The following is a 27,654-nucleotide window of genomic DNA, read 5'->3' on the forward strand; positions in this document are numbered from 1 at the left end:
AAAAAATAAAAAATAAACACTGGAATAAAGAGTACATTTTAAAAATGACTCCCCATGCACAGTGCTGTCAAATAGTCTATAAACAGTTTTCCTAACACACTGTACCCAATTCAATATTTCAGTCACAGGGACTGTGTGTGTCCCAGAGCTTTGCTCAAGGACACTATATTGAAATGGAACATTTGTAGTTCTCCAGGTCACAGGCTGCCCTAATTTGGTTTGTATATGTAACATTTGTTCTGCCAGTCTGCCACTCAGACTCACATTCTCTCAGGCCTTTGTTCCTTCCATTCACATTCACTCAGTTTCATTGCATCCATCAATTTCAACCCTTAAAATCTCTAGTATTTACTCTCCCCTCTGCTGGAATCTAAGTACTTATGCTGTTATCATGGCTCCTGTATTTAGGAGGCTCTGGGTGCCCATGTAGGGGACTAACAGAAGCAGTGCAGACCTTTATAGAGAGACGAGTGATAAGAGTCCTCATACATAAAGACTCTATGAGCAACACCCTTAACCCAGGAGCACATACACAGAGCAAAGCAGACAGTGAACATGGTGAGTGGACACGGCTTCTTTTTAATGGTTTTGAATATAAAGACAATTAATGTGAATTTAAAATAGGAAGGATTTATAGTGTACATAGAAGCACTGTACACTCTTGAACTAACTCTTCTATTAATATTGTTATTTAATATGAGAACATTTAGCCAATAAAAGCATACACATTTTCTTGAACATTTTTTATTCTGTGACATAAGTCTCAAAAAAGTAATTTCAGTGAGCTACAGAATATTTATTATAGCTGTGTATTTAATGTTATAGGCTGCCTACCGGGTGCTTCCAATTATAATTTTAATTTAATTTTTCACAGGCTAGTAAGAAAGCTGCATCTAAGAGGGGGAAAATTGCTCAAAGGGGCTCTTCTAATGTCTTCTCCATGTTTGAGCAATCACAAATACAGGAGTTTAAAGAGGTCAGTTTTTATATTATATGAAAACCAAACTGAACAAAACATTACAGGTTGCATAACCATCAACATCACAATATATGTTGGATGTATGCAGTAAGTATATCCAACTTTACTACAATCATGTACTGAATGTGATACGATAAATAGTTTGATAAAAAGCTAGGAGGGCACAAGCAGAAGTTGATATCATGCTAGATTGCTTCAATATAACAAATAATCTAGTACAAACGTGACATACATTATGTGCTTCTCTTTAGGCATTTGGCTGCATAGATCAGAACCGGGATGGAGTTATTAACAAATCTGACTTGAAGGAAACTTATGCACAACTGGGTATAAAATGCATTCGCTGCAGAGTGCATCCGCTGTCATCTTACATACAAAACATCATATAAGTAAACAGCTTTTTAGATAAACATTGAGTTCTTTGTTTGTGCAGGGAAGCTGAATGTGAGTGACGAAGAGCTGGAGTCAATGTTAGCAGAGGGAAAAGGGCCCATCAACTTCACTGTCTTTCTCACTCTCTTCGGAGAAAAGCTCAATGGTATGACGGCTGAACTTTCAAGATCTTTCAAGAAAATATACGTCTTAAAAGAGGATTTATTATAACTTTGTAATATTCCTATCTCCAAACAGGCACAGACCCAGAGGAAACCATCCTTGCTGCTTTTAAACTCTTCGACCCAAATGCTACAGGAGTTGTCAATAAGGATGAGTAAGTGTACAAAACAAAAACACAACAACATTACTGTATTTTACTGTTTTTTAAAAGACAATTGATGTATTTGGTGTCATTTTGTTTCAGGTTTAAGAGGCTGCTAATGAACCAAGCTGATAAATTCACAGCAGAAGAGGTTAATATTTGGATTTAAAAATATTTATGGAATAAAAAATCAATAGATACATACAATGTTTCCCAACTTTATACTGCTATCACAATCAACAGGATTTTAATAGCCCGTGTTATGAGGTGCTGTGATAAGAATGTGTACTTTTAGAAGGATCACTTAGGCGTTGGTCTAATCTACTTGATTCTATTTCAGGTTGACCAGGCTTTTGCAGTCGCTCCAATTGACGTGGCTGGGAATATTGACTATAAATCACTTTGTTACATTATCACGCATGGGGATGAGAAAGAGGAGTCTTGAATAAAGACAAATCTTCCATTTCATTTGAACTTTGTCATATCAGTTCTATCTGCAATTGTGTTCATGTCAACCCTAATCAGCTTTCATTATTTAAACCTTTGTTTTGAATTTTAAAATGATATTTATAGCTCTGATTGATATAATAAAGGCAATGACTTCAAATATATTGCTTGTTTTATTTTACTGTATGTATTTAATTTAGAGAAAAAATGATATGACATGAAAGCTACAGCTTATTTATTTCAGTTTCATGAAATTACATTCAATCAATATGCAGAATAGATACGTAATTAATTTCATACTATTTCTGAACATAACTGAACATTAGAAACCAAAAGGATGGAATATTTGCTCACTTGTAAATTGTGTCTGTAATTGCTGCCCCCCACAGACAGTTAGTTGAACTGCATTTAGTTACTGGAACTTGCGAGGCCCTTGAATTCTTGGACTAATGGCGCATTTTCTAAAAAAAAAAAAAAAAACTGGTAACACTTTACAATACGGGTGCACTAAAATGCATTAATTCATGCTTAACTAATGCACAGATAATCATGAGTTAGTGTATGACTCATGTAGAACTAAATGCACCAGGAATAATGCATTATGAACTATTCATGATACTGAACTATTCATTATGAACTTTTTTTTATTTTACATATATATATATATCTATATATATATAGATATATAGATATATAGATATATATATATGATCAATTAGGATAAAGAACCAGAGAATACAACTTTTTCAGAAAATTAAATGAACATTTTGCTCATTTCTTCCTCATGCCATTCTAAACCAGTATGGCTTTCTTTAACAAAAAAATACATTTTAAAATGTCTATTTTAATGGAGTTCAATGCTGACTGACCCGAATGTTCTTCAAAATATCGACTTTAGTGTTCAGAAAGAAATGCATAAAAGTTTGGAATGACATGAGGACTAATGACTTAATGAATAATGAATAGAATATACCTACTAAAATTCAATGTTCAAAAGACTGAAAATTTGTAAAAACAGCTTGCTATACTGTGCATTACTACCAATATAATACAATAAATGTATATAATAATAATAATAATTAATGCAGTTTATATAAATTATATATACTCTCTTAATTATTATTATTATTATTATTATTATTATTATAAATGTCTTACTTCCCTTGAGTTTCCCCGTAAAGTTTACATTCATTCAAATTAAACCTCGAAAAAAGAAATTCCTTTGGCTATTTGAATCTTAGAAAGTAGGCTAACTAACATATTCTATAATATTAAAATAATTAAAATAAAATATCCTAAATGTTTTATTATAACCTCTATTTATTATTATTAACTTTTATGACACATTAAACAGACTTATCTTTCCCCCCGTAGTCTGTCACTCACATAAAGATTACAATAATTCAAATAAGACCTCGACAAACTTTTGCAGATCCATTCCATAGAATTACGACATGCAAATAACCTGTGGATTCCGGAAGTGACACAGGCGCGCATGTGCAGAACTGTCAAACGCAACAGCGAAAGAATGGAAACTCAGCGCTAATGTCATCATCGCCACCCTAACACTAAAAACTGATGTGACATTTATTTGATTATTTACCTCTCAACCATGGGACCTCGACTTAAACTACGAAAACAACTCTGTTGCTGCATCTCGACTGGGAATCTGCTCTCTTTTCACCCTCAAACATCGGCGTGCTGAATGAAAACAATCCGCTGGACTCTGAGCGCGAGACCTGACAATCCGTGGACTGGAAAAATGTGATTCAGGAAATTCAGGCGTAGTTTCGCTCGTCCGGTTGTTTACACGTTTTTTCGGGCGGGTTTTCTGCATATGTAAAGTACATTTTCATTCGTCGTTGTTTTGGGATTAAATTAACTGTGGGTTGGGAGAGTGACACGTCGCGCGCTAAGCTAATTTAGCATTTAACTCGGGTGATTTAAACGCACAATAATCCGTTTAGTAGGCACGCAACATCTACATACAAAACGCGGGAAATAAAGTTAAAGTTAACAAAAGTCGCTGTGGGTCTGTGTAGTTTTGATTGGCCCGATTTAGAATCAGTTAAAGGTGAAGCGTCACATTAAATCAATTCGACGTTTTCTCGTGGGATGCCTACAGATGGGGTCAGGTGATGTCCTGTAAGTGAACTTCTCAGCGGAGTGTGTTTGTAGAGGATCATGATGGCTCAGCTGGAGAATGGACGTGTGTCGTCTGATGATACTATGAGTGTGATGACTCTGGGCAGTCAGTTTGACGAGGAGAGCTCTTTCGGGTCGGACTCTGAAAACGGATTCACCAACTCGAGACAAATCGACAAGTATGGATTCATCGGAGGAGCCCAGAAGTATTCAACCGAATCGTGAGTGCATTAGTTTACAAGGGTGTTTTAGTTGATCGCATCAAATCCTGTTTGTGTTGATTGATCTGGATAAGACAAAGTCACGTGATTAAGCATGCTTGGACTTCAATGGGTGTGTGAGTAGTAGGAAAGCATTTGTAAGTAATGTAGTTTACATTCTTGACACAGTTTAACATAGGAATTCAAAACAAAGGAATCTGTGTGAATGAATTAATGTTGCTTAACCTAATTGCCGTGTGTGTTTTATTAAGAATTGTGCAGCCCAATGGTAGGAAAAATAAAGAGCATGCCTTTTCTAAAGGTTATAGTATATTTTATTTCTGGTAGCAGGTGTTGACTGTTAATGAAACCATTTAAAATAATAATAATAATAAAGATTGTTTATTTAAATGTTAAAAATGTGTGTGTGTGTGTATATATATATATATATATATATATATATATATATATATATATATATATATATATATGTATGTATATATATATATATATATATGTATGTATGTATGTGTGTGTGTGTGTGTGTGTGTGTGTGTGTATAACCTGTGATACTTTTTCAGGATTCTTTGATGAATATAAAGTAAAAAATAAAATAAAAAAAGAGAATTTATTTGGGGTTATGTTTGGGGTCAGTATTTTTTTTTTTTTTTTTTTAAAGAAATTAATACTTTTATTCAGCAAGGATGTGTTAAATTGATAAAAGTGATAGTAAATATTTATGTTATTAGAAAAGTTTTTTTTTTTTTACTTTTTATTCATCAGTGAATCCTGAAAAAAGTATCAAATGTTCCCAAAAATATTAATTCCAACACTGATAATAAATCACCAGAATGATTTCTGAAGGATCACGTGACACTGAGGACTGGAGTAATGATGCTGAAAATTCAGAATGCATCACAAAAATAAATTATATTTTAAAGTATATTAAAATAGAAAACCATTTTTTGAAATTGTAATAATATTTCACTATATTACTGTTTTTTTCTGTATTATTGATCAAATAAATGCAGGCTTGATGGACATAAGAGACTTGTTTCAAACACATTCAAAATTAGTAATGTTTCCAAACTTTCGACCGGTACTGTGTATACACAGCTCAGGTCTTGTGACTGTGTTTACATCAGCCAAGTAAAATGTTAACACAAAATTAGTCATTGAACTGTTAAAATTTCACTCAGTCAATACATCCCTATATCCTTTTTGATAAGCACTGCACCACAATCCCTCTCTTAAAAAAAAAAGATAAATTGGCGGCTGATCAAACTTAAGCAAACGAAATCAAAACTCATCATGATTAACCAATTTTTTTTGTACTTTTAGTGAATTTGTTTCGTGTAACTCGTTGAACCAGTTTAGACGGATGTAAGAAACTGTCAACTTTGTTTTCACTGGAAGTGGGCATGAACAGTTTTTTGTTAGCTCACATTGATGTGGTTTAAATGGAGTGTCAGGGCGTTTCATCCTCACTTGCTCTGCAGCCAGTTGCAGTCTTGTTAAAGCTTCCTGTCTTTTATCAACGAGACATCTGCCTCAGGTTAGCGTCTTTATTAAAGACTCTGCAGAGGACATCACATTCATGTCATTTACAGAGCCGCCTGGATTTGGGATTGTCACCACGTCATTATTAAGAATTAACGGTTTTAAACAGTAGCCTGAGACGGCGGCAGGCTGGTCTATTCATTGTGAATTGTTAAAGAGAATGGAATAGATGAGTAAGTGATAGTTGTCCCTCTGTACTGAGTGTACGGCCGCTTTCCGTTTCCTGTGGTTTATGGGAGTTCTGGTGCCCTGAGGTTACACCCTCTCTGCCAGCTACCGGAGAGAGACCGGCCCCAAACATAACTCATGGAATATGCTCTAGGTTCCTCCATTTTTGGTCACAATTGCTCTTGAGAATGAAAAGGAAGTAAAACCTAAGTTGTAGCTCAATAGGAAAAAATATTGAAAGAAACATTGCTTTCAGATCAAATTTCTAGTGGTTAAGATTAGTGTTTAAGTAAAGGGGAAGCTAGCTGGTGTTTGGTGTGCTGCCAAACTGATATTTAAGACCACAAGCTAAATGGTTTAAATTTGACTTGGGGAAACATAGGTGCAAATATTACAGGCCTATTCCATCCCCATTGTAGCCTTAAATAGTCAGGATGAAAGTGTCTAGTCATCTAATAAATGGCTATTTTAACTGCTTACATTAGTCGTGAAATTGTTTCAGCTTAATTGTGTCCTTAAATTTCTGATAATTCAGCTCATTTCCACCACTTGTTTTTCTTGTTCATAAATTTGTGGTCTGTAAGATTAAAAATCAGCATCTAGCATCTCTCTCAAAAAAATGACAAAAAAATGAAAAAAAATATTTTTCCTATTTAAAACTTGACTCTTCTGTAGTTACATCGTGTACTAAGGCCGACGGAAAATGTAAAGTTACGATTTTCTAGGCGCTGCGTCATATCATTACGCCTGCTGCACTCATGGTACGGCAGCAAAGTTTCTTGATTATTACGCAGGAATGAGCGTATAGTTCCTAGCCATATCAGCCTAGAAAATCGCAACTTTACATTTTCCGTCGGCCTTAGTACACGATGTAACTACAGAAGAGTCAAGTTTTAAATAGGAAAAATATCGAAACTCTTTGGTCATTTTTTTGAGAGAGATGCTAATGGTCCTGTCCGATTCAATGATCTATGCTAAGCTATGCTAAAAGTGGTACCGCCAGACCCGGAGTTCGGCCGAATGGATTCGAAAACGGTAAAACTCAACTGTTTAAAGTGTAAGTTGCAGGTTAACCACCACAGCCAATTAATGTGTAAATTAAAGTGCTCTATATGTATATATTTAATTATTTATGTCTTAAAATGTGTTAAAATAACATTTATTGGGGTTTCTTCAAAGGTAGCGTGTTTTTTCAGTAACTGGTGATGACGTCATAAGAGGAACTCGCAACCCATACTCTGCTAGATTCTTACTGTATTATGGCTATTTGGAGAATGACTGAGGATGTGGGAAACCATCAAATTCTTTATGGACCACAGCCCTACAATTTTTAACCGGTCAGAGGTGAGAGAGGGGAAGAAATTGCCAGGACCCATTATTAATGCTTGGTGTGAGGAGAATGAGTGGAGGGTTGGCCAGGTGTCCTGGTGAGTAGCTACGTTAGAGCTAGTCTAGGCTAGCCTGGTGCAAACTTAACCCGGATAATATAAGGGAACAAGCCAGTCTTTTCAAAAGTTTGCCATCATGTAGAATAGCAAGGAGGGACAACGACTGAAGACATTATTTACTTACATGGTGTCAGTCCAAATCAGAGCTGTAGAGATGCACAAACTGCACAGGCACCAATCGCTAGTCTCATCGACGCCTCAAACGTCATGTAATACCCTTCCTCAATCCACGGCACGCTATTTCTCATGATTTAATTAGCGATGTTTATTGTCAGAAAAGAAAAAGAGAGATCGATGTCCCCATCACTGTGTTTGTGTGGGCTATGCCACCCAATTGAATCAGCAGTGGAGAGTATGTGCTGCCGTGAGGTGAACGCGTTTTGGAGTTTAGTGGAACAGCTCGACCTGCGACCGGCTGATCTGACGTGCCTGAACCCGTTTGTTTCGCGAATAGCTTATTCTCATTTCAGGCAGGATCACGGTCCCCTTGAAGTCAGCACACACGAGTACGTTTACAGTTGTGTTATTTTATCCATAATTTTTTTATCAAATAAAACATACAACCAACTTTTCTGTAGTTATGTAAGGCATCTATAGCTATGACTATGCCGGTAACTCTACTAGTGAATTCCTCTTATGACGTCACGCCCCATCTAGTGGAAGGGAGCGGGAGCGGTTAAAACCACTGTTAAAAGTGCCAACTTTTCATATTATATTCAGCATTTTGGTATAAAAAACAATGGTGGACGGTTCTTATCTTTATGTTTAATAAACACATTGCATTATCTTCATGAAAAATTTTACCTGCAATTTACACTTTAACTCTGGGGGAGTTGTAAAATGAGCCTATTTCCAAAAAAAGTGGAGTATCCCTTTAATATTTGAAATAACTATTTTCTGCTTGAATCTGTTTTAAAATGTAATTTATTCCTGTGATCAAAGCTGATTTTTCAGCATCGTTACTCCAGTCTTCAGGGTCACATGATCATATACCTTGTTTGTAAGAATTTTATTACAGAATCTTAGACAAGTTGTCTGAATAGTGTTATGGTTGTAATCTGAATTTTTTTTTATTATTTTTTTTTATGATATACTAGTATTTAATTGAAGGAATTAAATGTGACGTGTGACATGTTTGAGGTTTTGTTGAAGTTGAAGAAGCTATTTTAGTCATTGGTTTAGTGGTTGCACAGTTTTTGCTGTGAAAAGCGCACTCTTTCTGATGTAGCCAAGCATGTTTTAATAGATTAAATGAGTAGTTCACCAAAAAATAAACATTCTGTCATTATTTACTCCCCCTTCATTTCATTCCAAACCCTTATGACTTCATTACTTTATTTTGTGGAACACAAAAAGAGAAGTTAAGCAGAATGTTTAGGCAGCTATTTTCCATACAATAGGACAAAGGTATTGTAAAAGTAGCAGTAATTTGTATTCATTCACATCACATTTTGCACTTCCGCATATTCAAACTTGATGTTGTGGTGTGATGGGTTATGAGAACCAATAGCATGTGGCATTTTCGTTGATAAGCAAAGTTGGGGTTCTTATTCTTTCTTTCTTTCTTTCTCTCTCTCAAACACACTCACACAGGGCTCAAGAAGTGCCTTTGGAAGTGTTAAGGCACAGGGAAATCAAATGGTTGGATATGCTGAACCACTGGGACAGATGGATCAGTAAAAGGTTCAAGAAGGTAGGAGCTGCCATCAACATTCACTAGATTCTTCAGTCAGTTGTGTTCATTTTCACGGCATGTTCCCAGAAACAGATCAGTGATGTCAGATGTTTTCCAGTGCCTTACATGTACACACTAGAAAGAAAGAGAGAAGGTACACCAAACTGTGAAAATATGAGGAAATCATCTCTGTATCAGGGCTTGGGGCTTTAAATGATCACTGTTATCTTCACTTTTATTCCCTTTCTTCTCGTGTTTCCCCATTTTGACTTGCTCAGACAGTCCCACTGCTGTGTGGATTAATTAAAAACCTCAGCAGAATGACACCATGACACAATCGTTTCAAAGAGGCCCTGTCTGGACAAGCCTTATTTCGCATCAGCTTTCCTTATATGGTCTTCAGTGATGTGTTTATCTATTAGTCTAAGTGTTCACCTCTGTTTTTCTCTTAAGCTTTATAAAGCTTTCACCGGGAGCGAGGCGTCTTCAGGTAAAGACGACGGAAGAGTTTTGCCAGAGGCCGTCTTAACAGTCTTTGTTGCCCTTTTATGTTTGCATGCCTGTATTACTGTGTGTGCTCGTCTTTGTGTCACACAGAGATTGAAAACAAAGAGACACAATTTTAGGGTTGGGAATTGGAAACCAGATGAATTTCATGTCATTTTCATGGCGAATCAAGAGTTGAGTTTTGTCCATTCACGTTCCAGATTAAAATAATTCAATTTGATATACTCTCTTACAGTAGTTGTTCATTTCAAAGCATTTAAAATGATTTAAATTCACTAGATTATGGAAAAATAGACATTACTATATTGTTAAATTTATTTTCTGCATGGTCATCATAAGTTCACACTTCTAAAAAGAATTGTATTATTTAGTAACACTATTCTTTTCTAAAATCTAAAAAGGGATGCAAGATATAACTGTATAGTTACTGTATTAGAGGCCAGTATTATGGATTTTCTTTTATTTATAGGTATCTGCCGATATTGGATAATTCATTATGCATGTTTATTTTTCCTATTTTTACATTAACATTACTTTTTCTGTTATCTAATGCTCACTTGAAGTTATTCTTTTAAATGTTAATAATTAAATAACACTGTTAAAAGCAATCTTTATAAAATCTTATGTTGTGATGCTTAAAGTGCCTCATTATGCTTTTTGATTTTTTTCATTTCATGCAGTGTGTGATAAAGCTGTTTGTGAATGTAAAAGGTCTGCAAAGTTTAAAAGATCAAATTGCCCAGCAAATAAAGTTATTGTCTCTTAAAAGATATAAAGAGGCTGAGACCAGCCTCATCTCACTCACTCGTCTAATTCGCTCCGGTTAAATAGTGCTTGTATTGCACATAATTTTACTAATTCCCGTTTTACTAAATCCTCTGCGTACTGCGCTTAAATGGTTAACTACAAACAGAATTGACAAAATGCTTGTCTTTGTGAGTATTCAGTTAAACACCGTTTAGGAACACAAATAGTTGAGAGAAAAGGCATGTTGTGTAAAAGTATATTGGGTCTGTGCATAAACTCTTAAAGTGACAGCAGCCTAATAAACCTGCAGATGTCCGTCATGTTAATCAAAGAACAAAAGACAAAGAAAATCACTCTCTGCTCTTGACTGAATAACTTTTGTAACTTTAATTGTAAGCATTAATCTGTATTTGATATTTACAATGAAGACTATTCAGTGTTATTTTACATTTAATTACTTTAATTTCTGTAGTATTTCTTACCTAAATACTAACCTACTGTTAGACCCACTTGAAAAACTTAAAGCAGTGTTTATTTCATATCTCTCTTTATTCTATTGCATTTATTTGTTATGTTGTTTGCAATTTGTTTATTTGTTCTTATTTTAGTTTCTACTATTTTTTTTTTTAAGAAAATAAAATTTTGCTTTGAAAAAAAGTTGATTTGTGTTTGTATATCCTGTCAATTTCAGTTCTTAGAAAGAAAATCAGAATCGGCAAAAATCACTATCGGCAGTTCACTTACAAAAAAAAAAAAAAAACGCAAATCGGAAACGCCAATGGAAATTGCAATCAGTGCATCATACCGGTGCATCCCTAGAAAGAATACAAAGACAATAAACAGACAGTACAGTGTTCTGTTGGACTGGCCTCTAATTGCATGTAACTACAAAACTTATAGTGCGGTCAGGTTGTTCGACAAGAATCTTTAGGGAACCTGAATCAAGTAGAATCAGTGCCAGCATGGGTAAATTCCTTATGATTCCCATCCCTACTAAGTACATATTTTATTATTGCTGTTGTTTGATGCAAGGAGACTGGGCTGTTTTATAATCACAAAGACTTGTCCAGTGGCTTCTGTGTTGAAGGGATAGTGACATATTTGTGTTAACTATTTAAAATGACATCTAGATTGCAGTGTGTAATCACTGTGAATGCATGCTGGTCCCTGCTTATCTGAAGATTACTGAGTCAGCGTGTGACGTTCAGACCTCTGTCACCCGCAGGTGCGACTGCGATGTCAGAAAGGAATCCCACCGTCATTGCGGGGCAGGGCCTGGCTGTACCTGTCAGGTGGAAAAGTGAAAAGAGAGCAAAACGTCGGGAAGTTCAATGTAAGTCAGTCAGGTCTACACATACTTGATTACAGTTGATTTGTAGTGGTTGCATTAGATGTGTCATTATGCATTTCTTACTGTAGAGCTTCTCAACCTGGGAGCTGCAACCTTACTACGATGTATAGATGTGTTAAACCCATGTATTTCTTGTGCTTAAACTGTTGTATGACATTTGGCTACAAAATCACAAGAATTAGGTTGCTGGACAAGAAACAATAGGATCTGTCTTACTGTTTATAACTGTGAGATGAACTTGTGGATTGTGTTGTTGTTGAGTAGGAGCTGGATAGCATGGATGGAGACCCTAAGTGGATTGATGTGATAGAGAGAGATCTACACAGACAGTTCCCCTTCCATGAGATGTTTGTGTCCCGAGGAGGTCATGGGTCAGTCTTCTATAAATTTTTTTTAATTATATACAGTATTATATTCACACACACATATAAACAGGCAAACAGATATATATATATATATATATATATATATATATATGTCTGTTTGCCTGTTTATATGTGTGTTTAAGAAATTAATACTTCTATTCAGCAAATGCATTACATTTTTAGCATTATTTTTAGCAGACAAATATATATATATATATATATATATATATATATATATATATTTGTCTGCTAAAAATAATGCTAAAAATGTAATGCATTTGCTGAATAGAAGTATTAATTTCTTAAAAATATTTAAAATATAATAAATAGTTTAAATAAATAAATACACACACACACACATATGTATGTGTGTGTATTTATTTATTTAAATTATTTATTATATTTTAAATAATTTTAAGAAATTAATACTTCTATTCAGCAAATGCATTCAATTGGTCAAAAGTGACAGTTAAGGCATTTATAATGTAAATAAGATACAATTTTAAATACTGTTCCATTCTTTCTATAATGTATTACTGTTTACACACACAAAAAAATAAGCAGCACAACTGTTTTCAACAGTGATAAGAAGAAATTTTTCTTAAGCATCAAATCAGCATATTAAAATTATTCCTGAAGGATCATGTAACATTGAAGACTGGAGTAATAATGCTAGAAATTCAGCTTTTGTCTTCTCATGAATAAATGCAATTTTAAAATATATTCATATAAAAAAGAAAATTAATTGACCAACACCAAACTTTTAAACAGTTAAACAGTATATATATACACAGTGAGGAAAATAAGTATTTGAACACCCTGCTATTTTGCAAGTTCTCCCACTTGGAAATCATGGAGGGGTCTGAAATTGTCATCGTAGGTGCATGTCCACTGTGAGAGACGTAATCTAAAAAAAAAAATCCAGAAATCACAATATATGATTTTTTAACTATTTATTTGTATGATACAGCTGCAAATAAGTATTTGAACACCTGTCTATCAGCTAGAATTCTGACCCTCAAAGACCTGTTAGTCTGCCTTTAAAATGTCCACCTCCACTCTATTTATTATCCTAAATTAGATGCACCTGTTTGAGGTCGTTAGCTGCATAAAGACACCTGTCCACCCCATACAATCAGTAAGAATCCAACTACTAACATGGCCAAGACCAAAGAGCTGTCCAAAGACACTAGAGACAAAATTGTACACCTCCACAAGGCTGGAAAGGGCTACGGGGAAATTGCCAAGCAGCTTGGTGAAAAAAGGTCCACTGTTGGAGCAATCATTAGAAAATGGAAAAAGCTAAACATGACTGTCAATCTCCCTCGGACTGGGGCTCCATGCAAGATCTCACCTCGTGGGGTCTCAATGATCCTAAGAAAGGTGAGAAATCAGCCCAGAACTACACGGGAGGAGCTGGTCAATGACCTGAAAAGAGCTGGGACCACCGTTTCCAAGGTTACTGTTGGTAATACACTAAGACGTCATGGTTTGAAATCATGCATGGCACGGAAGGTTCCCCTGCTTAAACCAGCACATGTCAATGCCCGTCTTAAGTTTGCCAATGACCATTTGGATGATCCAGAGGAGTCATGGGAGAAAGTCATGTGGTCAGATGAGACCAAAATAGAACTTTTTGGTCATAATTCCACTAAACGTGTTTGGAGGAAGAAGAATGATGAGTACCATCCCAAGAACACCATCCCTACTGTGAAGCATGGGGGTGGTAGCATCATGCTTTGGGGGTGTTTTTCTGCACATGGGACAGGGCGACTGCACTGTATTAAGGAGAGGATGACCGGGGCCATGTATTGCGAGATTTTGGGGAACAACCTCCTTCCCTCAGTTAGAGCATTGAAGATGGGTCGAGGCTGGGTCTTCCAACATGACAATGACCCGAAGCACACAGCCAGGATAACCAAGGAGTGGCTCTGTAAGAAGCATATCAAGGTTCTGGCGTGGCCTAGCCAGTCTCCAGACCTAAACCCAATAGAGAATCTTTGGAGGGAGCTCAAACTCCGTGTTTCTCAGTGACAGCCCAGAAACCTGACTGATCTAGAGAAGATCTGTGTGGAGGAGTGGGCCAAAATCCCTCCTGCAGTGTGTGCAAACCTGGTGAAAAACTACAGGAAACGTTTGACCTCTGTAATTGCAAACAAAGGCTACTGTACCAAATATTAACAATGATTTTCTCAGGTGTTCAAATACTTATTTGCAGCTGTATCATACAAATAAATAGTTTAAAAAAATCATACATTGTGATTTCTGGATTTTTTTTTTTAAATTATGTCTCTCACAGTGGACATGCACCTACGATGACAATTTCAGACCCCTCCATGATTTCTAAGTGGGAGAACTTGCAAAATAGCAGGGTGTTCAAATACTTATTTTCCTCACTATATATATATATATATATATATATATATATATATATATACATATGCATATGCATTTTTATTTTTTATTTTTTTATTATTAAATAAAATTTACGGAAACAGTACAGGTTATATATCTGTTTTTGCAAAGTAGTACACCAGTTCCACTGTGCTTGTGTTTGTGTGTTTTTGAGCAGGCAGCAGGACCTGTTCCGGGTGTTGAAGGCTTACACCCTGTACAGACCAGATGAGGGTTACTGTCAGGCTCAGGCTCCTATAGCAGCAGTGCTTCTGATGCACATGCCTGCTGAGGTGAAAATTATCATTTGTGGCACATTCTTATTAGAATCAGTAATACTTAAGTAATGATTGAAATGACAAATCGTGTTTGTTTATTGTGTGTATTCAGGATGCATTTTGGGGTCTGGTTCAGATTTGTGAGAAGTACCTCCCTGGATACTACAGCGCAGGCCTGGTAAGAACTGTTACTTGCTATTTAAGAAATAAATATTACTAATCAAATCTAATCCATAAAGGGGAGACAAGAAGTGCTTGTCGTCGGGTGAGAACAAGATTTAAACTGGATAATTAGACAAATTTTGCAACAACACTTGTTATTGAACTGAATTGTATCAACATTGAATTGACTTGAGCTGAATAATTACACTATTCAGGGTTTTATTCTGGGTTAAAATGGTATTCAGTGGTGGCGGATGAACACGGTCATCCACACACACAGTACAAAGTACCCTACCCATGTGAACTGCGAGCCCAGTACTGACAATAAATCCAAAATAAATGCAAAGACAGGTTGTAATATTAACTTTTTCTATTTATCCATGAAATAAAAAATAATCACTGTCAGGACCAGCGTTGGGAGTAACACATAACACGTTACGCGAGTTATGTAATCAGATTACTTTTCCAGGTAACTACTAAAGTAACACATTACTAACACGAGACTACACTGCGTAACACGAGAATGAACCTCATTGGTTCTTGCAGAAGCTCAAACGTGCTGCATAACACGAGAATGAACCTCATTGGTTCTTGCAGAAGCTCAAACGTGCTGCGTAACACGAGAATGATCCTCATTGGTTCTTGCAGAAGCTCAAACGTGCTGCGTAACACGAGAATGAATCTCATTGGTTCTTGCAGAAGCTCAAACGTGCTGCGTAACACGAGAATGATCCTCATTGGTTCTTGCAGAAGCTCAAACGTGCTGCGTAACACGAGAATGATCCTCATTGGTTCTTGCAGAAGCTCAAACGTGCTGCGTAACACGAGAATGATCCTCATTGGTTCTTGCAGAAGCTCAAACGTGCTGCGTAACACGAGAATGATCCTCATTGGTTCTTGCAGAAGCTCAAACGTGCTGCGTAACACAAGAATGATCCTCATTGGTTCTTGCAGAAGCTCAAACGTGCTGCGTAACACGAGAATGATCCTCATTGGTTCTTGCAGAAGCTCAAACGTGCTGCGTAACACGAGAATGATCCTCATTGGTTCTTGCAGAAGCTCAAACGTGCTGCGTAACACGAGAATGATCCTCATTGGTTCTTGCAGAAGCTCAAACGTGCTGCGTAACATGAGAATGAACCTCATTGGTTCTCGCATGTGAGTTGATGAATGTTTATATGTGATTAAAAGCCTAAATACTAAAATCTATTTATCATATAAAGCGATCAAGTCTCTTTAGAACATTTGGACAAAACCGCTCAATTCATATGGATTAGTTTTACTATCTCTTTATGAACTTTTTAAAGCGTCAAAGTGTCAGTTGCGTGGACTGTAAATGGAGGGACAGAAATCTCTCGGATTTCATTAAAAATATCTTCATTTGTGTTCCAAAGATGAATGGAAGTCTTACAGGTTTGGAACGACATGAGGACGAGTAAATGATGACAGAATTTTCATTTTTGGGTGAACTAACCCTTTCACAGTTATTGTCCAGTTATTTCACAGTTATTAATAAAAGGCTACTTTGAAACAATCTGTATTGTATAAAGCACTATATAAATAAATGTGACTTTAATTGTGAGATCTACCTGACATTGTGTTTAAAAGTTATCTGTTGCTTGTATGATAGAAGATCTAATGATGATTGCACATTATGAAGTGCTTACATTTTACAACCATTTACCAGAACATTTCAGTGAAGAGCAAGTGGGGGAAGACTAAGTATTATGAACTTCATAGTTTTAGGTAATAGAAACCTTATCTGTGTTCCTCAGACACGTTCTCTGGTTCATAGTTTGCATTCTATTCATAGCATTCATATCTAAAGTTCCTTGTTTTCAATCTGCAAACATTGGGTCATGTTTTTGAGACAAAGTGTACCATAGGTGCCAGCAAAATCACTACAAAACTTCTTTTGTTCTTTGCTCAAATGTGTTGTAAGCAGCACAAGAGTAGAGTAGTATAAATATCTGTGGTTTCCAAAGGGCAAAACTACTTTCAATATTATCTATGATCGCCTTAAGCATGTAAATGTAGAATTGCTGCGGTAAATAACTGCCTGACAGACCAATGAACTGTATAATTGAAAAAAATGGCACTGTTACTTCCAAGTCAACGAAAAAACCTCCACCGTCTTAATTCAGTTGTTTGTTTGTGTTGTAGGAGGCCATACAGTTGGATGGACTGATCTTAAATGCGTTATTAAAGCGTGTGAGTCCTCCGGCGTATCGGCACCTTGAGAAACACAAGATAGAGCCCATCCTCTACATGACGGAGTGGTACATGTGTGCATTTTCCAGAACTCTACCCTGGTCGTCTGTGCTCAGAGTGTGGGACATGTTCCTGTGTGACGGTCAGATTCACTTACACATATTACCACACAGGCAGGCTTGTCATCATCTCTCTGACTGTATTTTTCTTTCGCCCTTTCAATAGGAGTGAAGATAATGTTCCGTGTTGGGCTTGTGTTGCTGAAATGCATGCTGGGATCTCGTGAGAAACTGAAGGCTTGTCCTGGTCAGTATGAGACTATGGAGCTTCTTCGAGCCCTGGAGCCGCAATACATGCAGGAGGGCTTTCTTGTCCATCAGGTAGCAAACACACACACTCTCACGCTGTTGTACTGCATTTGGGTTTTGAGTAGATATAATCGAAATTGATTTTAAATTAAAGTGAAATATATACCAATTCTTTTTAGACTTATGTGTATGATACCTGATATGTAGAACCAGTATTTAACACATGGGTTACATTTTGAGCATGAAGTAACTTGTGTTGTCAGTCCACTATTAAATAATTTGCATATTTTGGAGCTTTGGTGTGCCAACTTTTTTCTGTTTTTTATTATTTCTTTTGTTGAGCACCCAACCCTGAGCATTTTTTTTTTGCCTGGTGATGTGCCTGCTTTGGTCTTGTTTTTAACTAAATAATAAGTACAATAAAACGATACTTGGTTACTCACGTAACCTCGGTTCTCTCTAGAGAGGGAACGAGTATTGCGTAAGTTTGCTTACGCTGCGGGAAAGTCTTCTTTTCTCGAGATACTGAAGCCAAAAATTATCCTTAATTTCATATTTTGTCAACGCAGTGCAGCTGCGGGCAGCTGAGCTAGAGCGGCATACTGCACGCTCATTGGCTGCCGCGCGGCAACTGCTTAAGCCTACCAGTGAGCCTGGCGTGACGTCACGCCCAATGAGGGCGCGCGCGCCCTCGCGCGTCACAGCCCGCCAGAATGGGCGGCGTCAGAGCGTATATAAGGAAGGCTCGTAGGCTATATTCTCTGTTTTCTGTCGAATGAAGCGACACGAGCTATAGGCTTTAAGTACGGTAGGGAACGCAATACTCGTTCCCTCTCTAGAGAGAACCGAGGTTACGTGAGTAACCAAGTATCGTTCTCTTACGAGAGGTTCTCTCGTATTGCGTAAGCTTGCTTACACTGCGGGAACCCCTTGTCCACGCCGTGCGCGCCTAACGATCACATATGACTCTTTATGAAAAGCATAGAGGTGAAATGACAGGTGGCCAGCGGTGCGGGCCAACACATGTTCATAAGCACACCCAGGGAACACAAGAACGGTACGGCCGGTCTATGCATACTGATACCCTGAGCGTGCAGCTCAACAGACAAGCTAATCGATAATACAGCCTGCGCACATGAGCAGGACATGAACACGACTAGACTGACAGAAGTTTAGCCTGCAGGGCGGGAACTTCCAGGTTATAAAACCTAACAAATGTAGAGGGGGACGCCCAGCCCGCCGCCATACAAATGTCATGAATGGAAATCCCGCTGGACCATGCCCACGATGAGGCCATGCCTCTGGTGGAATGAGCCCGTATGCCCAACGGGCATTGCAGGTCTTTTGACGCATATGCTGCTGCAATAGCATCCACTATCCATCTGGATAGCGTCTGTTTCGAGGCGGCGCGACCCTTAGCGCGCCCTCCAAACGAGACGAAAAGCTGCTCTGAGAGCCTGAAGGCTGCAGAGCGCATGACATACCCCCTTAACGCCCTGACCGGGCAAAGGCGGTTAACACCCTCCTCGCTGCCGGATGACGGCAGGGCCGATAGGGTAATGACTTGAGCCCTAAAGGGAGTACCTAACACTTTGGGGACATAACCGTGCTTCGGCTTGAGAATGGCTAACGAGTCGTTAGGTCCAAACTCGAGGCACGACGCGCTGACGGACAGCGCATGCAAATCACCCACTCGTTTGACTGAAGCCAGAGCTAGCAGAAAAACGGTTTTAAGCGTCAAGTATTTCAACTCCACAGAGTCCAAAGGCTCGAAGGGATGCACTTTTAGGGACTCTAGGACCAGAGACAGGTCCCAAATAGGGACTGACGGGGGCCGAGGAGGGTTCATCCTCCTGGCCCCGCGCAGAAAGCGGGTAATGAGTTCGTTCCTGCCCAGCGAGCGGCCGCGCGCCGAATAGGCGAACGCTGCTATGGCCGCGACGTACACTTTGAGCGTGGAGGGGGACCTGCCCGCGTCCAACATCTCTTGGAGGAAGTTTAATACCTGTGGAACTCCACAGGACTGAGCATTAGAACCCTTTTCCACACACCATTTGCTAAACACCGACCATTTAGACGCATAGAGCCGCCTCGTCGAGGGGGCTCTGGACTGCGTGATCGTGTTAATTACCCCTTCTGGCAGATCAACGAATATCCGTTGATTTCCCACGCATGCAGAGACCAGTGCTCTGGATGGGGATGCAGAATCGATCCTCGGGCTTGAGAGAGAAGATCTCTCCTCACCGGAATCGGCCATGGGGCTGTGTCTGCCAGCCTCATTAGCTCGGGGAACCACGGTTGGTTTTCCCAGCGCGGAGCTATGAGGAGCACTGCGCAGTCCGCCTCCCTGATCCTCGCTAGCACTTGAGGCAGCATCGAGATCGGTGGGAACGCATACAGCGGAACGCTGGGCCATGTCTGAGCCAGCGCGTCCTCGTGTTTTGAGAAAAACCTCTGGCACTGAGCGTTCTCGCTCGCGGCGAAGAGGTCGATCTCCGCTTCGCCGAAACAACACCAAAGCGATTGGACCGTCTGGCGGTGTAGAGACCATTCCCCCGGGGGAACGTTGTCCCTGGACAGTCTGTCCGGGCCGTCGTTCAGACGACCGGGTACATGAGCTGCCCTTAGGGAGCGCAGCGGTCCCTGAGCCCAGGATAGGAGGCGCTCTGTGAGAGCGCGCAGGGTTCTGGATCTGATTCCGCCCTGGCGGTTCACGTAAGACACCACTGACATGTTGTCCGAGCGAACTAGCACATGGTGTCCCCGTAGAAGCGGTAGAAAGTGCTTCAGCGCTTTCTCGACCGCCAGCATCTCTAGACAGTTTATGTGAAGGCTTTTCTCCGTATTCGACCATGGGCCGCAAATCGGACTGCCCTCGTGAGTCGCTCCCCAACCCATGTTGGACGCGTCTGTCGAGACCACTTTGCGGTGTGCGATGACCCCCATCGTCACTCCCCGCTGATACCATTCGGCCGCCAGCCAGGGCTGCAGGGCTGAGACACAGCGCTGAGTCACTCTGACTGGTGCGCGGCCCGAAAACCATGCATTGCGGGGCACTTCCGACTTTAGCCAGCATTGAAGCGGGCGCATTCGAAGTAAACCCAACTGCAGGACCGCTGCGGCTGACGCCATATGGCCCAAAAGCCTCTGAAAGGTTTTCAGGGGAAAAACTTTCCCCACTTGAATGGAAGCGGCGAGGTGTCGAACACAGCGTGCGCGCTGTGTTGACAATCTGGCCGTCATCGCCGCCGAATCCAGATCTATACCCAGAAAAGTGATAGACTGGCTGGGGGTTAGAGAGCTCTTGTCCCAGTTCACGGAAAGACCCAGGCTTTCCAAATGACCGAGAAGCGCTGTCTTGTGAGAAACTAGTTCCTCTGTTGAGTGCGCTATAATGAGCCAATCGTCCAGATAGTTCAGAATTCGCATTCCCTTCGATCTCAGGGGTGCGAGAGCCGCATCCATGCACTTCGTAAATGTACGGGGTGCCAGGGACAGGCCGAACGGCAGGACGGTGTACTGATATACCTGACCGTCAAAGGCGAATCTCAAGAATGGCCTGTGACGGGGTATAATCTGAATCTGAAAATACGCGTCTTTCAGATCGAGAGAGATGAACCAGTCCCCCGGGCGAATCTGCGCGAGGATTTGACTGGTCGTGAGCATTTTGAACGGTCGTTTCATGAGCGCTTTGTTCAAATGTCTCAGATCTAATATAGGTCTGAGCGCTCCGCCTTTCTTGGGTACGAGGAAATAACGGCTGTATAAGCCTGCCTCGGTAACCGGCGGGTGAACTCGTTCTATCGCCCCTTTGTGCAGCAAATTCGCTATTTCTGCGTGAAGCAGATGAGCTGCATCCGCCTTCACCTGAGTCTCGACCCGGGCGCGAAAGCGCGGGGGGCGGCGAGCGAATTGAAGCGAATAGCCCTTTATCACTGTGTTCAGTACCCACTTCGACACTCCCGGAATAGCTTTCCATGCATTCGCACTCATAGCTAGGGGTCGAATCGCCTCCGGTTCCCGCCCGCCGCACAGCGCGGGACAAGGAGCCTGTGGCGGTATGTGCGCGAGTCGCGCAGTGGCAGTGAGGGGAGACGGGGGCTCGCTGATAGCAGCAGCCGGCTGAGTGACGCTGTGAGAGAGCGTTGTGTGTGACGGCTCGCGGCGCGGAAGCGGGGCGGGCTCGTGAGTGTTCACATGAGAGTGTGCGTGCTGTGTAGCGGGCACAGGGCTCTTTATTAACACACAGCCGGTGACGGATTGCTCTGGACCCCGAATGTGTGAGACAGAGCGAGCACTGTGTAGGTGTGAGCACTGGGGCGTGAGCACGTGACCTACAACTAACACTCGAGCGGCCGTAGCGCGCTTTATGTGAGTGCGCTCTGTGGGGTACACGGGAGATTGTGCTTGTGTGTAGCAATGAACACTGGGACGTGGGCATGTTTACTACACTCATAACACTGACGGCGTGAGCCGATTGACCAGATTTTACACTCTTTATTTGATTTATCTGGGTCGCCGTAAAAACAGCGTTTGTGTGCAGGCGAGAGAGTTGAGAAACTGGCTCGTTGGCTGCGGTGGACACTACTGCAGTAGCCTTTATCAAGGGGACTGGCAGAGGTATACAAGTTAGCTTTGACGGCGGTCCGGCCGCGGCGGGACTCAACCGTCTTTTCCTCTCGACGAGTGCTAGGAGGACTTCGCAGGCTCGGGTTTCAGCGAAACTCTAGGCCGGGGACCCCGCGGGGGTAGCGGCCTGTGCTGGCTGGTGGAGCGGGACCTGGGTCGGCCGCGCTGGCGCTGCTGCGAAGCTGGAGGTCGAGACGGGCGCTGCGTGGAGCTGCGTGCAGGAGGCTGAGTGTTAGAGCGGCCTGCAGCGGAGCTCGAGCGGCGGGGCAGAAAGAGGTTCATGGCCTGTGACGCCTTCTGTACTTCAGAGAAGCGGTCCACGAGGCCACTCACCGCAGGGCCGAAGAGACCGGTGGGTGAGAGCGGGGTGTTGAGAAACACGGACCGCTCTTGTTCCCCCATGTCGGCTAGCGTTAGCCAGAGGTGGCGCTCTATGACGGTCAGCGAAGCCATGGAACGTCCGATAGCTTGGGCCGCTGTCTTCGTCGTGCGAAGGGAGAGATCCGTCGCACTGCGCAGGTCGGTCAAGGCAGACTTATTCAGTTCTCCCTCGTCGAGCTGGCGGAGGAGGTCGGCTTGGAGAACTTGAAGGACCGCCATTGTGTGCAGGGCTGAGGCGGCTTGCCCAGCGGCGGAGAAAGCGCGGCTGACAAACGCCGAAGTAGTCCTGCAGGCCTTAGACGGGAGGGCAGTCTTTGAACGTCATCTAGCGGATGGGGGGCAAAGATGCGCTGCAACCGCCTGTTCGACCGGTGGGATCCGGTCATACCCCTTCTCCGTGGCTCCATCCACGCGGGAAAGAGCTGATGAGGCCGGAGAGCGGAGTCTGGCCGAAACTGGAGCATTCCACGATTTAGCAAGCTCCTCGTGAAGCTCCGGTAGAAAAGGCGCTGGTCTGGACGCTGGAGCTTGTCGACTGGCGGGCAGGAAGCATCCGTCGAGCCTGTTGGGCGGGGACACCGCTGGCGGAGACCATTCGAGGCCCAGGTGCTCGACTGCCAAAGTGAGGAGGCGGAGAAGCTCGGCGTCCACACTGGCGTGAGTCCTGCTGGACGCTCTGGTGGAAGAGGCGGAGCGGACAGAACTGGACCATCCCTCGCTGTCCGACGCCATTAATGAGCACGTGTCCAGTAGCGCGTTGTCATCCGCATCATCCCCTGAGGCGACGGCATCGAGGGCGAGATCCGTCGGCTGCGCGTCGGGAAGCGGGGGCGGAGAAGGAGAGAGCGAGGCTCGCGGGAGAGGCTCCGGCGAGGCCCTGGCTCGAGTCTCGGGCTCCGGTGGTCGTTGAGAGCGGCGTTTCTTCTTTCGCGGCCCAACGACGGTTGGAGCAGGCTCTGTGAAGAGGGCGAGTCGAGCCCGCAGGGTCGACATCGGCAGCTCTTCACAGAAGGTGCAGCCGCCCGTGGAAAGCGCGACAGCTGCGTGGTCCCGGCCCAGGCAGAGAGCGCAGATAAGATGGCGGTCTCTGTCGCTGAGTGTAGAGCGGCATGAGCCGCACGTGGTGCGAGGCATTTGCAACAACGCCTCCGCTCTTTTAGATAGTGCTGCGGAAGCAAAACACACAGAAAGAGCTTTTGTAAAGGATATCGCCGGATAGCTGAGCTGAGCTGAGCTGGCACGGCAGGCTGAAGATTCGTCCGGCTTCCTCAGGCTGTCCTAAGCTGGCTCGTTAGCTGTTCCTTGCAGGACAACGGCGACGGCTTCCTCTCAGAGTTCAGCGATGCGAGTGCTTCGCTGAAAAGACAGAAAATCGGAGAATATAGCCTACGAGCCTTCCTTATAAACGCTCTGACGCTGCCCATTCTGGCGGGCTGTGACGCACGAGGGCGCGACGTCACGCCAGGCTCACTGGTAGGCTTAAGCAGTTGCCGCGCGGCAGCCAATGAGCGTGCAGTATGCCGCTCTAGCTCAGCTGCCCGCAGCTGCACTGCGTTGACAAAATATGAAATTAAGGATAATTTTTGGCTTCAGTATCTCGAGAAAAGAAGACTTTCCCGCAGCGTAAGCAAACTTACACAATACGAGAGAACCTCTCGTAAGAGAACTACAACAATAAAATACAAATAATGGTAATCCTATACTATCAATTTTCACTCATTTGAAATTTTAGGGCTTATTCATTTCATCAATAATACAGTAAAAGCAGTAATATTGTTAAATGTGTTTGCAATTTAAAATCGGTAAAAATGTTTTCTATTCTAATATATTTTAAAATGTAACTTATTCCTGTGATGACAACGGTGAATTTTCAGCAGCCATTATTCTAGTCTTCAGTGTCACAATTATTCTTCAAGAAACATTTATTATTATTGTCAATGTTGAAAACATTTATTTTTGTGGAATCTGCAATACATGTTTTTCTGGATTCTATTATGAACATTTATTCACAATATTGTAAATGTATTTACTCTCACTTTTAAACAATTTTAATGTATTCTAGCACAATAAAAATATTAATTAAGGAATAAAACAAAAAAAATATTTTTTTAACAGTAGTCTATAATCATTTTAAATCGAAAATCAACTTTTCGTGTTAAACTAAAGGTTTAGGTTTTATAAATCTGAAGCTCACTTGTTCACTAAACAATCAACTATTCATACACTCATTTTTGCTTAAGTTGATTTTGTACCAAAAAAAAACCTGACTGGATATTTTATTGTCATAATCTCACAATTTTTCGGGTAAAGACACTGACATTACAAATAGGAAACAAAGAATCAAAGCTGTTTGGTTTTAAATTAAACTCATCAAACACGTCAAATTAATTACATAATATTATTAATATGAACATTGCATTAACTAAGTGAGTTACTTGCCTCTGAAAAGCGCAATTAATAGTTGAAAGCAACATAACACCATTTTTGGGTGCTATTCTTTAAAGATTCAACAGATGGCACTTTTTTTCTTTTTTTTTCTTTTTTCTTTCTTTTTTTTTACCAGATATTAAATTAATAACTGATAATAAACAGGTTTTATTGGTAGGAGCTTTTATGAACATGACATTCTATACTATGATGATAATGAGTCTTCTCTTCTGCACATGCAGGTGTTAGAGCTGCCTATATCCGCTCGGGATGTTGAACGAGAGCACCGCATGCAGCTCAAGCGCTGGCGGAAAACCCACGGCGAACTCAGCTACAAGTCCCCTCCCAGAATGCACGGCGCTCAGGCCATCATGGCTGCCGAGCCACACTCCCGCCAAGACCTCCGCCAGAACCCCACCATCGTCGTTCAGTATCCCCTGCCCTCAGACACTAAATCCGATTTCGCTCGCATCAGGAAAAGAAGCACTATCCGAAAAGCCCCCAATCCATTGGACGTCCCCAATCCGTATGCCTTACCAACAGACCCCAGACCAGACCCTCTTAAAGATAAAGCACAAGACACAGCCTCAGACAAACAGTCCAAACCTCTATCACTACAGCAATCCCTCCTCACTACACCCGAGAAGACAGAACCTTCCTCTGATCCACCAGCCTCTGTCATCCCAATCCCAAATCCATCTCCCTCTGTCCTCCCAACCCCAGATCCATCTCCAAGTCTTTCTCGCACCCCTCCACCTCCCCGAACCTCACCGGACCCCAATCCCACACACCCCACCGAGCTCCCTCACTCCTCCCACCCGGAAATCACAGCCACGCCACTTGCTATCCCTAAAAACTCAAGCAACACCAACAACTCAGCCCACCTTAAAGATCCTCCACCCACTACAGACTCCACTCCGCTTCTTCCAGACGACGCACCTGTGAACGGAGACTCGGTCGCTGCTCCCACAGTTCCCGGTTTACGTCACTCGTTTGAGAGCGTGGGTTCAGAGGACACGTACCTGTAGCTCTCACCTCAACGTTCAGGGAGAAATTGAATGCAGTATTGGGAACCAGCAGCCGCTTAACGCATCAGAGCAAGATGGGAGGAAAAAACTGTGAATGTATTTTGATGTTTTGGAGGCGATCAATACAGTTCGATACAAATCTTTGCCGTCAGTATCTTGACTTCAGGAATATATCGAGCTTAACGACAAGAAGGATCAAATGACATAAAGACAGCTGCGACTTCATTTCATTTCACTTCCTTTTTTTCTCCTTGCTGGTCCATAAACGGACTCCACAGTGTATTAAAAGTGCAAAAAGATCTGGATATTAGTTCTTCCATTATTCCTCAATCATAAGCAGAACAGACTTTATAATCAAAAATGTTTGGCTTGTTATTGTGTTATTCGCTGCTTAACAATATAAGGTCATGTTGCAAGAAATGATAAAAATGTGTGATTTGCCCATCTAACAGTTTTATGTTTATAACCACTCTTTCGACCACTATTATAAGAGTTTGTATTCTTTTTCAGCATCACTTAACCATTTTAACATGTGCAACACATAATATTAAGAGCAAAGGAGCATTTCTTGTTTCAGCATCATGTCTGTTACCTCATGTAAGTGAACTGAAAACATAAATAAGAAGCAATTTAAGTTGTAATATCCTTAAACTTCACTTTTCAGAAACAAAATGTGCAAAAATTGTACCTTTAGGGGCAGGAGAGCGTGTCACTGGGGCAGTACTTTTAAATGGGACACTTTTGTACCTTGTCTACCCCTAAAAGGTGCATTAGTACACATTAGAGCAGTAATATTTACCATTTTTGGGGTAAATAAAGTATAAGTTGTCCCTTTAAGGTTATTACCCCTGTGACAAGTTTTTGAGTATCTTTTCATCATTTAAAAGAACAAAAAAAAAATTATTTTGAATACTTTCTTGTGACATTTAATAAAACACCAAAAAGCAAAGAAAAAAAAAAACAGATTTCTGGTATGTTAAAATTGGTATCACAAATGTAGTAGATGTGATGTTGAAATGATTTTTGATTGTCTCCTTAACACACCTGATGTATTTATTTTGTTGCTAATATGAGAGAAACTGAAGACCTATTTCCTATTTCATGAAACCTACTCCATCTCAAGCCGCCAGATGGCGCTCATTCCTTACACATGATTCATTGCGTTTGCTCAGCGATGTCAACCTGTTACATTGGGAGTTTATTTAGATTCACAGATACTTGTACAATCATCATCTGTGAAGAGAAGTATGTTACAAAACAGCTAAAACAAGCTTGTTCTTTCTTTTTGGACATGATTAAATGTTATAGGGAGTTATTTTTATTTACGTTACATTTTAATAATAGCTATTCTGTTTCAGCTTCATCTTATAATGTTTTCTTTTCTTTCTCTGAACTAATGGGAGCACTGTTTGATTTATTTTTTAAATGATGCTTAATTACTCTGGCAAAAACTTTGATTTGAGAGTGTAATAGTTAATCACTCCTTAACAACTGACTGTCAACTCTATGTAGATTTTGTACAAATAAAAGCACTTCTAATAAGAGCA

The 27,654-nt window shown here is 41.0% G+C and overlaps 2 protein-coding genes across 2 annotated transcripts; both read left to right on the forward strand.

Annotated features, from left to right (window-relative positions):
- Positions 1 to 437: 437 nt before the first annotated feature.
- On the forward strand, positions 438 to 2,585 carry myl7 (myosin, light chain 7, regulatory). The gene is made up of 7 exons (XM_084138561.1): positions 438 to 558; positions 875 to 976; positions 1,231 to 1,306; positions 1,413 to 1,517; positions 1,610 to 1,688; positions 1,779 to 1,827; positions 2,017 to 2,585. Exons 1-7 carry the CDS (start codon positions 556 to 558, stop codon positions 2,119 to 2,121), a joined length of 519 nt encoding a protein of 172 aa, XP_083994687.1. The 5' UTR covers positions 438 to 555; the 3' UTR covers positions 2,122 to 2,585.
- A 1,025-nt stretch (positions 2,586 to 3,610) lies between these two features.
- Positions 3,611 to 27,654, forward strand: tbc1d10aa (TBC1 domain family, member 10Aa). Its single transcript, XM_084138562.1, has 9 exons — positions 3,611 to 4,489; positions 9,238 to 9,337; positions 11,799 to 11,906; positions 12,189 to 12,295; positions 14,862 to 14,976; positions 15,074 to 15,139; positions 17,287 to 17,476; positions 17,560 to 17,714; positions 25,322 to 27,654. Exons 1-9 carry the CDS (start codon positions 4,308 to 4,310, stop codon positions 26,105 to 26,107), a joined length of 1,809 nt encoding a protein of 602 aa, XP_083994688.1. The 5' UTR covers positions 3,611 to 4,307; the 3' UTR covers positions 26,108 to 27,654.

This window comes from Abramis brama, assembly GCF_963993115.1.
Source record: "Abramis brama genome assembly, chromosome: 16".
Classification (NCBI taxonomy): domain Eukaryota; kingdom Metazoa; phylum Chordata; class Actinopteri; order Cypriniformes; family Leuciscidae; genus Abramis; species Abramis brama.

Bases quoted from the DNA above. Each gene is read 5' to 3' on its own strand.
- myl7 (XM_084138561.1), top strand. The intron at 1,518-1,609 runs GTATGACGGCTG...ATCTCCAAACAG, and splicing joins CTTCGGAGAAAAGCTCAATG to GCACAGACCCAGAGGAAACC. The intron at 1,689-1,778 runs GTAAGTGTACAA...ATTTTGTTTCAG, and splicing joins GGAGTTGTCAATAAGGATGA to GTTTAAGAGGCTGCTAATGA.
- tbc1d10aa (XM_084138562.1), top strand. From the start codon at position 4,308: ATGATGGCTCAGCTGGAGAATGGACGTGTGTCGTCTGATGATACTATG. The intron at 12,296-14,861 runs GTCAGTCTTCTA...GTTTTTGAGCAG, and splicing joins GTGTCCCGAGGAGGTCATGG to GCAGCAGGACCTGTTCCGGG. The intron at 17,715-25,321 runs GTAGCAAACACA...CTGCACATGCAG, and splicing joins AGGGCTTTCTTGTCCATCAG to GTGTTAGAGCTGCCTATATC.